Source organism: Lemur catta, chromosome 17, assembly GCF_020740605.2.
Source record: "Lemur catta isolate mLemCat1 chromosome 17, mLemCat1.pri, whole genome shotgun sequence".
In the NCBI taxonomy this organism is placed as follows: Eukaryota; Metazoa; Chordata; class Mammalia; order Primates; family Lemuridae; genus Lemur; species Lemur catta.
The window spans coordinates 2,957,987-2,970,419 of NC_059144.1; the positions used below are offsets into that span (position 1 = coordinate 2,957,987).

At 58.4% G+C, this 12,433-nt stretch overlaps 1 protein-coding gene across 1 annotated transcript in view; it reads left to right on the forward strand.

The window, feature by feature from the left end:
* WFS1 (wolframin ER transmembrane glycoprotein) overlaps positions 1-3,586 on the forward strand; it is a 30,186-nt gene extending 26,600 nt beyond the window's left edge. Inside the window, exon 8 of the mRNA XM_045528372.1 lies at positions 974-3,586. Coding sequence (XP_045384328.1) covers positions 974-2,785 — 1,812 coding nt within the window. The 3' untranslated portion in view covers positions 2,786-3,586. The remainder of the gene's footprint in view (positions 1-973) is intronic.
* The last annotated feature ends 8,847 nt before the right edge of the window (positions 3,587-12,433 follow it).

Genomic DNA, 12,433 nt, shown 5'->3' on the forward strand with positions numbered 1-12,433 from the left:
TCCTAGGCTGCTCCCCTCTTCCCTGCAGCCCCTCATCCCCCTTTGCCATGGTAATGACCTTCGCTCAGCCTACAGGGTGGGTAGGGGGACCCACAGGTGGGGAGAGGAGGGCTGCCTTTGAATGTGGCTGTGTGGGGTTGTGTTCTGTTGTAAGCAGTATGGGGGATGTGTGCTTGAGTATGTGCATGTGTGTCGGGTGGGTATGCACGTGTGTGTGTAGGGGTGGGTGTGTGGCTGTGTGAGCGTGCACGTAGCAGTGGGCGGTGGTGGGCAGCTGCTTCTCGTCTCTCTAGCGAAAGCTGCTCACCCAGCTGCCCTGTTAAGCTGAAGCATCTCCGCTCCATCCACGTTCGCACTGAACTCCTCCTTCAGTGCTCGCTCTGCCTCCCCTCCTGGGACTGCTCAGAGCTGCCCTCTTTAGAGCCCAGCCTAGTCTTATGCAGTTATGGTCACCATGCCCCTTACTGGAGGGCCAGGGAGGTGACGTCCTTGCTGCAGGGGACAGCTGAGATATAAGGCCGGCTCCCAGACAGGCAGCCCAGGGCTCTGTTGTCTCTTCAAGCCGGAGGCCCTGAGGGGAGGGAAGCAGGAAGCTGGGCGGGTCCCTCCAGGTGCTGGAGGTCTCACACAGGAGGCAGCACATGTGAGTCTGGCCACCCTGGCAGAAGGTGGGGAGCCAGGCATGGGAGGGGTCAGAGAAGGAACCCAGCCCAGAAGAGGGCGGGCTGACCTACAGGGCGGGGTGAATTGAGGGAAGGGCTGTAAGGACTGCAGAGCATGGGGAGGGCCACCTGGGGAAGGGTGTGACAGGTGGATCACTGGGACAGGGTTGGCAGTTGGGGAACGCAGGGGCGGGTCCATGTTGCCGAGAGCCAGGGTGGCTGGAAGGAGGCATGTGGCAGGGGGTGGGTGGCTGAACGTGACTGGGTGCAGTTGTGTCCCAGCCTGGTTCCAATGCAGTCTCCACCCCCAGGTGGTCAAGTACCCCCTGCACGCCATCATGGAGATCAAAGAGTACCTGATCGACGTGGCCTCCCGGGCGGGCATGCACTGGCTGTCCACTATCGTCCCCACGCACCACATCAACGCCCTCATCTTCTTCTTCATCATCAGCAACCTGACCATCGACTTCTTTGCCTTCTTCATCCCGCTGGTGGTCTTCTACTTGTCCTTCATCTCCATGGTGATCTGCACCCTCAAGGTGTTCCAGGACAGCAAGGCCTGGGAGAACTTCCGCACCCTCACCGACCTGCTGCTGCGCTTTGAGCCCAACCTGGACGTGGAGCAGGCCGAGGTCAACTTTGGCTGGAATCACCTGGAGCCCTACGCCCACTTCCTGCTGTCCGTCTTCTTTGTCATCTTCTCCTTCCCCCTGGCCAGCAAGGACTGCATCCCCTGCTCGGAGGTGGCCATCATTGCCACCTTCTTCACCGTGACCAGCTACCTGAGCCTGAGCACCCACGCGGAGCCCTACACCCGCAGGGCCCTGGTCACTGAGGTGGCTGCTGGCCTGCTCTCCCTGCTGCCCTCTGTGCCCCTGGACGGGCACTATCTGAAGGTCCTTGGCCAGACCTTCCTCACTGTGCCCGTCGGCCACCTGGTCGTCCTAAACATCAGCATCCCCTGCCTGCTCTATGTCTACCTGCTCTACCTCTTCTTCCGCATGGCCCAGCTGCGGAATTTCAAGGGCACCTACTGCTACCTGGTGCCATACTTGGTCTGCTTCATGTGGTGTGAGCTCTCCGTGGTCATCCTGCTGGAGTCCACTGGGCTGGGGCTGGTCCGAGCGTCCGTCGGCTACTTCCTTTTCCTCTTTGCCCTGCCCATCCTGGTGGCCGGCCTGGCCCTCGTGGGCATGCTGCAGTTCGCCCGGTGGTTCGTGTCCCTGGAGCTCACCAAGATCGCAGTCACCATGGCCGTCTGCAGCGTCCCCCTGCTGGTCCGCTGGTGGACCAAGGCCAACTTCTCGGTGGTGGGGATGGTGAAGTCCCTGACGAGGAGCTCCGTCGTCAAGCTGATCCTGGTGTGGCTCACGGCCATCGTGCTCTTCTGCTGGTTCTACGTGTACCGCTCGGAGGGCATGAAGGTCTACAACTCCACGCTGACATGGCAGCAGTATGGCGCCCTGTGCGGGCCGCGGGCCTGGAAGGAGACCAACATGGCGCGCACCCAGATCCTCTGCAGCCACCTGGAGGGCCACAGGGTCACATGGACGGGCCGCTTCAAGTATGTCCGGGTGACCGAAATCGACAACAGCGCCGAGTCGGCCATCAACATGCTGCCCTTCTTCATCGGCGACTGGATGCGCTGCCTCTACGGCGAGGCCTACCCCGCCTGCAGCCCCGGCAACACCTCCACGGCCGAGGAGGAGCTCTGCCGCCTCAAGCTCCTGGCCAAGCACCCCTGCCACATCAAGAGGTTCGACCGCTACAAGTTCGAGCTCACCGTGGGCATGCCCTACAGCAGCGCCGCCAACAGCAGCCGCAGCCGGGAGGAAGATGACGTCACCAAGGACATCGTGCTGCGGGCCAGCAGCGAGTTCAAGAGCGTGCTGCTCCACCTGCGCCAGGGCAGCCTCATTGAGTTCAGCACCATCCTCGAGGGCCGCCTGGGTAGCAAGTGGCCCGTCTTCGAGCTCAAGGCCATCAGCTGTCTCAACTGCATGGCCCAGCTCTCGCCGGCCAAGCGGCACGTGAAGATTGAGCACGACTGGCGCAGCACCGTGCACGGCGCCGTCAAGTTCGCTTTCGACTTCTTCTTCTTCCCGTTCCTGTCAGCAGTGTGAGGACGCGTCCGCTGGCCGGAGGGGGTCGTCCCAGTGCGTGTTGCCGTGAGGACTTCCCCAGTGTGGCCCCAGCCAGATGGGAGCACGCTAATGCCGTGTGTGTGCGTGTGCTCCGTGTGCAGACCCACGGCTTTGGAGACTTTGCTCGCGTGTAGGCTGCTCGGCCCCCACCAGTGAAGGGTGGCACTATTTAGCTGTCCACTCTGGGCACCAGGCGCGGCTGGGAAGTGCATGCAGTCTCCACCCCACCCCGATCTTTCCGAGTGAAGCAGATGCGCCAGGCTAGACTAGAGAGATCCCTGTGTCCCAGAAAGCACTTTACAGACAAGCTTCTCCCTCCTCCCCCGCCACCTCTAAGCACTCTGCTGTCCCTGTTTACTTCTGTGTTGGATTTGTTTTTTTAAGAACCAAACACGCATCTGTGTAAACTGCGCGGCAGCATTCCTTATTTCGTGGGTCACTGCTAAGCCTTGACAGCTGCTGGCCTTGCCTGGGGGGTGTGCACAGCTGCCCGAGCCTGCGACGCGGTCAAGGCCTGGCCCGACCCTGCCAGTCGGAGGCTGGCTGAGGGGCTGTGGGCAGAGTGTGTCCGAGCTGAGCTCTGGCACCTCAGGCCTCTTGGGGCCTCCTGTGCAGTGGGCAGGGGGAGTTTGCGAGGGTCTTGCCTGAATCCCCCAGGACTTGGGAAGCAGAACCCTGGGGCGTGCTCTCCAGCACCCAGAGGAGCCTGCGTATTCCATGCCGTGGAGCAGAGTCAGGGTCCTAAAGTGGTCGAAATAAAAGCCTCTGGTGAAATCTGCAGTTCTTTTCTTTTCTTTATTTGAGAGAAATGTTTCTTGTACATGCATGAGAATCAACGCTGTCTGCACACAATTGAATGAAATACAGGCGTAGTTTGAGTCACAGAAGAGCAGGACCGCTGTTCACACAGCTGACAGCCCCCTGCCAAGGGCGGCCCTGCCTCCGTCCCCAGCACGCGGGGCCCTGTGGTGCTGCCCTAACCGTTGGGCTGCGCATGGCGCTGCCTGTGCCAGCACGTCTGTGCCGCAGGTGCCCACGGACTGTCAGTCAGCCCAGCTGTAGACTCAGATCTCACTGGGTGGGAAGCACATAGTCACAATTATTTTTGAAATTCTAATCACTAGTGAAATGGACCATCCGTGGTGATTCATAGTTTGGGGGCTGCCACAGCATACAGGAACGTGTCTGTGAACCTATGTCCTGCATTCATTCAAGAACGTGCAGCGATGACCCTATAGACTTAGAACTTGTCGATGGGGGGAGCCGGAGCAGCGGGGGCCCTGAGCAGACTTCGCCCCTCTCGGGGGCGTGTGTGTCCACCGGAGGCCCTTGGGTCTTGAGTTTCTTCCCTGGGTTGAGGATGAGGCCAGCACCCCTGCTGGCTGCCCCACAGCAGGTCCCACTTTTCTGCTGTGGTTGGGAACCTCGGGTCACACACTGCCACAGTTGGCCACCTCGCTTTGACCATTCAGCATGTGGCTGTCTCCGTTTTCCTCAGACGTTGTTCATGGCACCCGGTGGGTGGCAGCTGCACCCCACCCTGTTCACTCATCCTGGTTTGTCTCTCTGCCTGGGGGGTCCATGTGAAGTCCCACGTGCTGGTGCCAGGAGGTGACATCGCTCTGTGCTGTGTGTTTGCTCCTGGGTTTGTTTCCCCAGCAGCAAGATGAGGTTAAAGTTCAGCCCGATGCCCTCTCCCCGTCCTGCAGACCTGAGGCCATGAGTGGTGGTCACCACTGGACTCTCCCCTCACCCCCGGCCCCGGGCTCCCCACTGATCGGCGAGGAGGCAGGCGCCTGACGTCCCCGTCCACAGAGGAGAAAGCAGGTCCAGAGAGGAGGTGCACGTTAGCAGCAGGGTCGGGGGGGGGCACCGCGTTGCTGCTCCACACCCTGAGCTCTCACGTTGGGGTCTCATGGGGAGAGCCCTGGACTGAGCATGGGGGCCAGGTTCTAATTCTCATTCTGCCACACACCCCGCCTGACCAGGAACCATTCAGCACCGTCCCCAGGCCTCAGTGTCCCCATCTGTACAGGGGGAAGTCTGGGCTGGGTCAGTGGTTTTCAAAACTTGTTAGCAAGGACACCTTTCTAAAGAAAAGCGTACAGAGCTGTAGTCTATAGTGAGAAAAGGGCTGTTTGTTAAGTGCAGCACACACAGATGAGGACAGGAGTCCCGCTGCCTGGATCTGAGTCTGCCACTTCTGTGCCTTCCCAGCTCTGGGAAGCCTGGGTCGTCCCAGCTCCAGGCCTCGGCTTCTCACCTGTAACACGGCGGCGTAGCGGGAGCTACCTCATCGCTTGTTGCGAGGATTAGATGAGGTGGCAAGAACAGTGTCTGGCACTAGTAAATGTTTGCTAATTTTAGAAAGGCATTTACGGAACTGAAGATCCAACTAAGAACCTTTAGAGGGTCCCTCCCCAGAGGAACTGTAAAGTCCTTGCTAGCTGTGGAAGAACTTCGTGACAGCCACCCCATTTAGGCCGGAACCGATCTTGATCGGAGTGGCTGAGACAGACAGGGCTGAGTGTCCCGCCACGTGGCGTCCACACCGGCCCCCGCACCCCCAGAACACAATGGTCCTGCCCTTCGCTGGCATCAGGGATTGACGGCTACACATTCCGAACGGCTTGGCCAGCACCTGGGACTTACCATCGAAAGCCTTCCTTGTTTACCTTGACTAGTCAGCCTCGAATGCGGTCCTTGCCGTCCTGGAACAAACATTTACCGAGACACTAATTCCCGGGTGAGTCAACCAGGTCCCAGCCGCAGGAAAATCACAGCCCAGGGTGGGGGTGGGGAGGTAAGACAGACCCCACGGCCCCAGCTCAGAGCAGACCATGCTGGGGGAGCCCAGAGGAGGGAGTAGACGTCCCGCCTGGGGTACGAGAGAGGGGCCGGGGAGGTGAGGGGAGGTTACAGAGGATGAGGACGTCTAGTGTTTCAGGCCAGCTGCTGGGGAGGCACTCAAGGAATTTGGCCTTTGTCCTATAGACTCAAACCAGGGCCCCGGGAAGGTCAGGGCTGACCCGGGAGGGGCACACTCGGAGCCACGGCTCTGGAGACGGCCTCTCGGGACAGCCGCGATGGAGCAGGGAGTGGGGACAATGCCCTCAGCCCTGTGCTCCTGCAGCGTCCTCTCCGGTTGATGGACGGCCGCTGCCTCTCTGGTTGTGCTTCCAGGAGCGACCCCAGTCCCCTCGAAACCGAGGGACTGGGTTCCCGAGTGCACAGTGGGTCTAGCACTTCATTTATGTTGGGTCATGTGGCCCTCACAGCTGGGTCTCACGTCCCCACCCCCTGACATTTTACAAATGAAGATTCCTAATGGCTCATGGGGTGAGCAATTTGTCCAGAGTCACCTGGCTAGGAGGTGGCAGGGCTAGAATGGGACCAAAGCCTGTTCTTTCTCCCGGCCCATGAAGAAATCACCATGTTCATGAGTCTTACAGAGAGGCTGTTCGTGGACCTCCCAGGAAAGAACCTGCTGTCTTTGAGGACAGTCATCATTTGACACCAGGTGCTGGGCACCCTGGGCTGGGCCTTTACCCCACGGGGCTATGGGAGTACCCGGGAGGGTCTGCGGCACGTGTGGGAATGTCACTTTGCCTCCATAAGGTGGTGGCGATTGAGCAGCTCAGGAAAGAGTCAGTTGAGTTGTGCTATCTCGAGCACCGGGAGAGGGTTTGGTGCCAGTTCCCAAACCCTCTGGAAGTCCCTTCCCAGCACCCCAGCGGCGTTTCTTCACAGCCTGCTCCATCCACTCTTGGGCGGTGGGCTCTCAGACCCCCCTGCTTTGGCATTCAGGGCCAGCCACTGACGCGCGCTTTGCCACTTTCTCATCCCGCGCCATGTGAGCACACCCCCAAGTGACAGCAACCCTCATTTCTGCAGGTGCCCACCACGCAGGGCCATCTGCAGACAGATCTGTAACCATCCCACCTGCTGATATGCAGGATGGGGTGTGAGGATCACACAGTCACTGTCCCTCTCCCATCCCATCAGGCACTGGGAAAGCAGGCCTCAGCCGCCGGGCCCGTCTGGTGACTGGGGTTTCCTGTCCATGCAAAAAAAATTAACACCTGTTCATTAAAATTACCGATAGCCTGCTGTGTGCTCTGCTGTCCCGGGACACAGGGCGCGTACGGCAGTGAGCCGGGCAGGGTCCCTCCCTCGGGGCTGTTTCTGGGGACCTGAGCCATCAACCAGTAAGTGATTGGAAAAAAGTGCCATGGTGTCTACCAGGAGCATTCTGGATGCTCTGTCCCTGTGAACATTAATGGAGTGCCTGCGGGCCCTGGGCACGTCACGGCGTCTTCCTGCCTATCCGTCCCGGTGCCGTTGCAAGGTCGGCATTTCCATTCTGGAGCGTGTGGGTGGCAGAACCGCAGCCCCCAAAGATGTCCACATCCTGATCCCCTAAACCTGCACGTACCTTCCCTTGCATGGCAGAAGGGTCACTGCAGATGGCATTCAGTTAAAGATCTTGAGATGGGGGGGATTACTCTGGGCTCCCCCGTCCGGGTGGGCCCAGTGTGATCGCAAGTGTCCTTGTAAGCAGGAGGCAGGAGGGCCCGAGGGATAGGGCTCGGAAGACGCCGCGCTGCTGGCTTTGAGCCAGGAAGGGCCGTGAGCCAAGGAGCACAGGCACCTCTGGAAGCTGGGAAGGCGAGGAGATGGTCCCCTGGGTCCCCTAGAAGGAGCCAGCCCTGCTGGCACCTGACTGGAACCCAGTGAGACCCACACCAGATTTCTGGCCTCTGGAACTGCTAAGAGAATAAATTTGTGTTGGTTTAAGTCGCTAAGTTTGTGGTTATTCATTAGAGGAGCCACAGGAAACTAGTACAAGATGAAATAGGTCTGGGGAGGTTAGTGTTCCCCTGACACCCAGGGACCTCAGTGTCGATGGGGGTGGGACCCAAGCCACCCTGCTGACCCAGAGCCCAACGTTCTTTCTTTTTTTAAGAGACAGAGTGTTACTCTGTTGCACAGGCTGGAGCGTAGTGATGTCATTGTAGCTCACTGCAGCCTCAAACTCCTAGATTCAAGTGATCCTCCTGCCTCAGCCTCCTGAGTGGCTGGGACCACAGAGGTGTGCCACCATGCCTGGCTAATTTTTTAATTTTCTGTAGAGACGGGGGTCTCACTGTGTTGCCCAGGCTGTCTCCAACTCCTTCCGCCTCTGTCAAAGTTCGTTCTTTTCAACTGAAGCTGGAGTGCACATTTATAGCCTATCAAAATGAGGGGGTGTGGAGCTGGTCTCCCGAGATGCTGTGACTATCTTGTCGGGGGACAGAAGGGCGGCGTGCCCTGATGCAGGTGCCCGGAGAGCGGGAGGTTCTCAGGGGCCTCTGATCTCTCCTGGCACTGGGGTGGGACGGGGCACACGTGATATGAGAAGACGAATGGATGAAAAAGACATGGACAGTCGTCACTTTTAGAAAGGAAAGAAAAGAATATATAAGGAGATTCTTAAAGGTTACTCAATCACATTTTTTCTAATAAAATGTTAGGAAGGGAAGTACCCAATAATCTTTACGTGTTCTACACCCAACCACCCAAATTTTACAAAGCGTCCTTGGGAATTTAACTCACTGTCTTAAAAATAAAACACGCCTAAACTCTCCTTTATGTGGGACAAATCTCCAGGGGGATTTGGGGTCCCACACACTGTACCTGCTGTTCATAGTGCTCTGTCTTCCTGGCCAGTCTCTGCTGTTGAGCTTTTGTCCCCTCTAATTCTCTGACCTAAGCCTGGACCAAAACATCCCCTTGCTTCCCTATCATACACCTGAGCCAGGTAAGACTTTCGGCCAGGACTAGGGAAGGATGGCCGGGAATATCGCACGAGCCTCGTGAGCCAGTCTGGTCCTCGAGGAGGAGCGGGCTCTGGCCTCCCGAGCCACGGTGGCCCCACGGTGGGGCCCAAGTCAGGCCTCTCCCCATCTCCCCATCTGCCCCTGGTCTTCACACGCGGGCCTGCTGTCCCTGCTCTTCCTGCCATGCAGCAGCACCTGCCTGAACGAGCTCCACACCCAGGAGACCGCAGGCTCTGTCACTGTTCCACCCTCTCTCCTCCCACCCGCCTTCCTCCTCCATGCCCTGCCCTCCCTCCAGCCTGGAGTCAGGCGCCCCAGGTGGTAGAGCGGGAGCCCTGGGTGGGCCTGGCTGGCTCTCCAGCCCCTGCCTCCCCTACGCCCAGCAGCGCTGGCCTGGTCCACCATGTCCCAGCAGGGGCCTTGCCCCCACCCCACCCCTGCCTCCCGCAGCCGGGTCCTGAGGAGGGCTGGGGGTCGCTATTCCGCCTCCTCTGCCCAGGCCCACTTGGCATGCCAGGCGCATGTCCTCCCCTGTTTCCCGATGGGACCAGCACTCCTGCTGCCTTTCTTTTTACTTCTGGGCTGTCCCTGAGACCTCTCCGTCCCTGTTCCCTCCCGCCTCGCCAGCCCTGTTGCTCTGATGAGACAGGCCCAGGCCCCCGTCCCCAGGCGGGTCACAGAGATAGGAAAATGAAAGTGTGTTTCCTCCTCTCACATGGGCAGCACAGCACAGACCCTTCGCCTCTGGTTTCCCACACACCAGCCGGGCAGGTCTGCAGCCGTCGCCAGCTGGAATCCCTGCCGTTTAATTCCGTTCTGACACCGTCTGTGGGCCTTGGCCTCAGCTCCCCCGGACAGGGCTCCGGCCCCCAGGACACCCCCACTGTGGATGCCAGTGGCGAGTCCAGGAGCCCTGTGCTCCTGCCTGACTGGCTTTAAGCCAGGGTTCCCCTGACCCCCCTCTGGTTCCATTAATTTGCCAGAGTGGCTCCCAGCTCAGGGAAACACTACCTACGTTTACCTGTTTATTAAAAGGATGTTACAAAGGCTATAGATGACCAGCCGGGTGAAAAGACGCATGTGGCAGGGCGTATGGGACAGTGTGTGGGGCCCCCACGCCCTCTCTGGGTGCACCACCCGCCAGGAACCTCCAGGTGTTAGAGCCATTTCCGTGGCTTTAACGTAATGCCACGCGGATTAAACCACTGGCCATTGGTGATCAACTCAACCTTCAGCCCCTGTCCCCTCTCTCCTCCCTGGAGACTGGGGGTGGGGCTGCAAGTCCAAGCCCTCGGGCCCTGCCTTGGTCTTTCTGGGTGACCAGCCCATCCTGACGCTGTCTAGGGGTCGCCCATCGCCAGCTGTCTCACTAGCAAACAAGACTCTCTTATCACTCTAGAGATTCCACGGGTCTTACGCGCTGTTTGCCAGGAACCAGGAACAGAGACCAGATATATAGTTCCTACGACACCACAGCATCACAGCTGGGGTGACGGGTGTCAGACTGGGCCAATGTCAGGCCCAGAGTCCCGGAGCCCCAGATCCCCACACCACTGCCCCGCTGTGTGGCTGCTAAGGCACTCTTGGAGGCACCTCCCGGAAAACCCTTGGATTCCTGCTCTCAGCCTGTTATCCCTGAAAGTGGGGTTTTTATCAAAACCCGAGGCTGCCCCACCCAGGGAGGGGCTGCCCCCTTGGAGGTCCTGCCACAGCATGAAGTCTGAAGGGCCCCTCTGGGCGGGTCATTGACACCTCTAGGTCCCAAGGCAGTGGTTCCCACGTGTGTGTCCCTCTAGCTCATGCTGGGTCCAGGCCTCGGGCCCCTGCTCTACCCGGGCAGCCTTTGACTGCAGTTTCAGCTGCCCCTGTGGCCACAACTGTGCCTGCCATCGGGTGGAGCTTGGACATCCCCAAGTGTCCGCTCATGTCCCCTGCCCAGTGCCTGCAGGAAGCCACGGCTTGGCATTTTGTGCTGAGTGTGTAACTGTCACCTATGGGAGAACCATCTGTCAGGCGTTCGCGCCAGCCGACCGGAAGCTGACCATGTCCCAGTGGCCAAATCACGTGGGTGCGGGGTCATCTTGTTTAATCCACACAGCAACACGAGGACAGTACTGTTATCCTCCACGTTCTGGAGATGAGTAAACTGAGCTTGACCCCCAAGATCCACAGCCAGTGTCGAAGCCAGGGTCTGAGTGTGGGTGTTGCCGCTCACAGAGTAGGCGCTCAGAAAACTGCCGGTGAGTGAATAGATGAGTACGCAGATTTGCAAAGGTAAATGGTGATCTTTCTGAAGCTTTGCAAATACAGTAAATGAAAAATTCACTTCTCCAAACATCCGTCTCTATTTTGCATGTTTGGACTTTTGGGGGGCATAGATTTAGTAACGGGGTCCTTAGAGTTTTCATTTTTACTTTTCCCCCTAATGTTGCTGCCTTTTGCAGATTTTCAGTCCCTTGACACTTGACTATGCGGGGCCCTGCATAATTCTAACAGCATCCAGGTAAAGATAAAGGTGCTTTGTGTTTTTAAAAAGGACCTTGGGCTGTGTGACTCACTCAGGACTCCAGCAACTATTTCCAGCTCTAAAAGCTTCCCTGTTGCTAGGAAACCACTCCTGGGAGGCTGGCAAACCTTTGTTCAGGTTTCTCATCGAGTGGTTGAATCCTGCAGTGTGACTTTGGAAAGTCATCTCGGTGAAACAAAACCAGAGAAAGACTCAGCCTCCCTCTTCTTCCTTCCAGAAGTGACAAGATCAATTGACCAAACTCCCTGTTTCTAACTTTTCTCCAACTAACTGGATAATTTACTTTTTCTGCAAATAGCCAGAAAGGCCCTTTTCTTCCCATTTAATTCACAGAATAACCTGCCCTTTTAGGACAGGGGAGTCCCTGGGGAATTTTAAACCTCCTGTGCTGAACCCCATCGGGCCTGGGCACTGAGGTGTTTGAAAGCTCCCCGTGAGTCTAACATGCACCAGGGACTGAGAACCAGGACCCAAGCCGGCAAGGCCAGCAAGGAGGTGGCGAGGTGCGCCCACCCCTGGCCTGCAGGAGCTGGACGAGCCCTGAGCTCAGCTGACTGCCAGTCTGGCCTTTGCCTTTGCTGTGTGGCCCTGGGCAGGTTCCCTAACATCTCTGAGCCTCAAGTTCCTCACCTCTAGACCAGGAGCCTCCCTCGTGGACCAGAGGACCTCCCTCGTGGGTTTACTGTAGAACGCAGTGCAGTGCAGGCGTGTGACACGATGCCTGGCACACTGCAGTCGCCATGGGCAGGCCTTGGGCCCGTCTCCTGCCTTCCTTGGTGCAATCGGGAGTGGAAGGTCCCGCTCCTCAGGGCTCTGTGCCTCCACGCAAAGTAAGGCACCCACACGCCATCATTCACACGGTCATTCGTGGACTGTCATTCATTCATTCCTTCACTCACTCATGGGTTCGGCCAGTCCCCCATGGCTCTCCAGTTCTCAGTCCTGCCCTGGGCACGGCTAGAACCCGCTCCCTGCCCACGGGGGTGGGGAAGTGGGGCCCTGCGGAAGTGCAGGGGCTGCCATCAGCCAACACGTCCTGTCCCCACACTGGGCCATCCAGGACCCCTTACTTTTGGGGGCACCTCCATCTCCCTGCCAGCCCGTCTGCCAGCCCCCAGCTCCCTCACACTCCCCACCCCACCATCAGGGGACACAGGGCAGCATGACTTTCTTTTAAGGTCAAATAAAATGTTTATGTTTTCCAAATCCCGGCCTATCGCTCGCTCCGCCAGCTGCCAAGCCTCAGAGGCACCTGCTGTTTCTTCTAATTACCCCTGTATT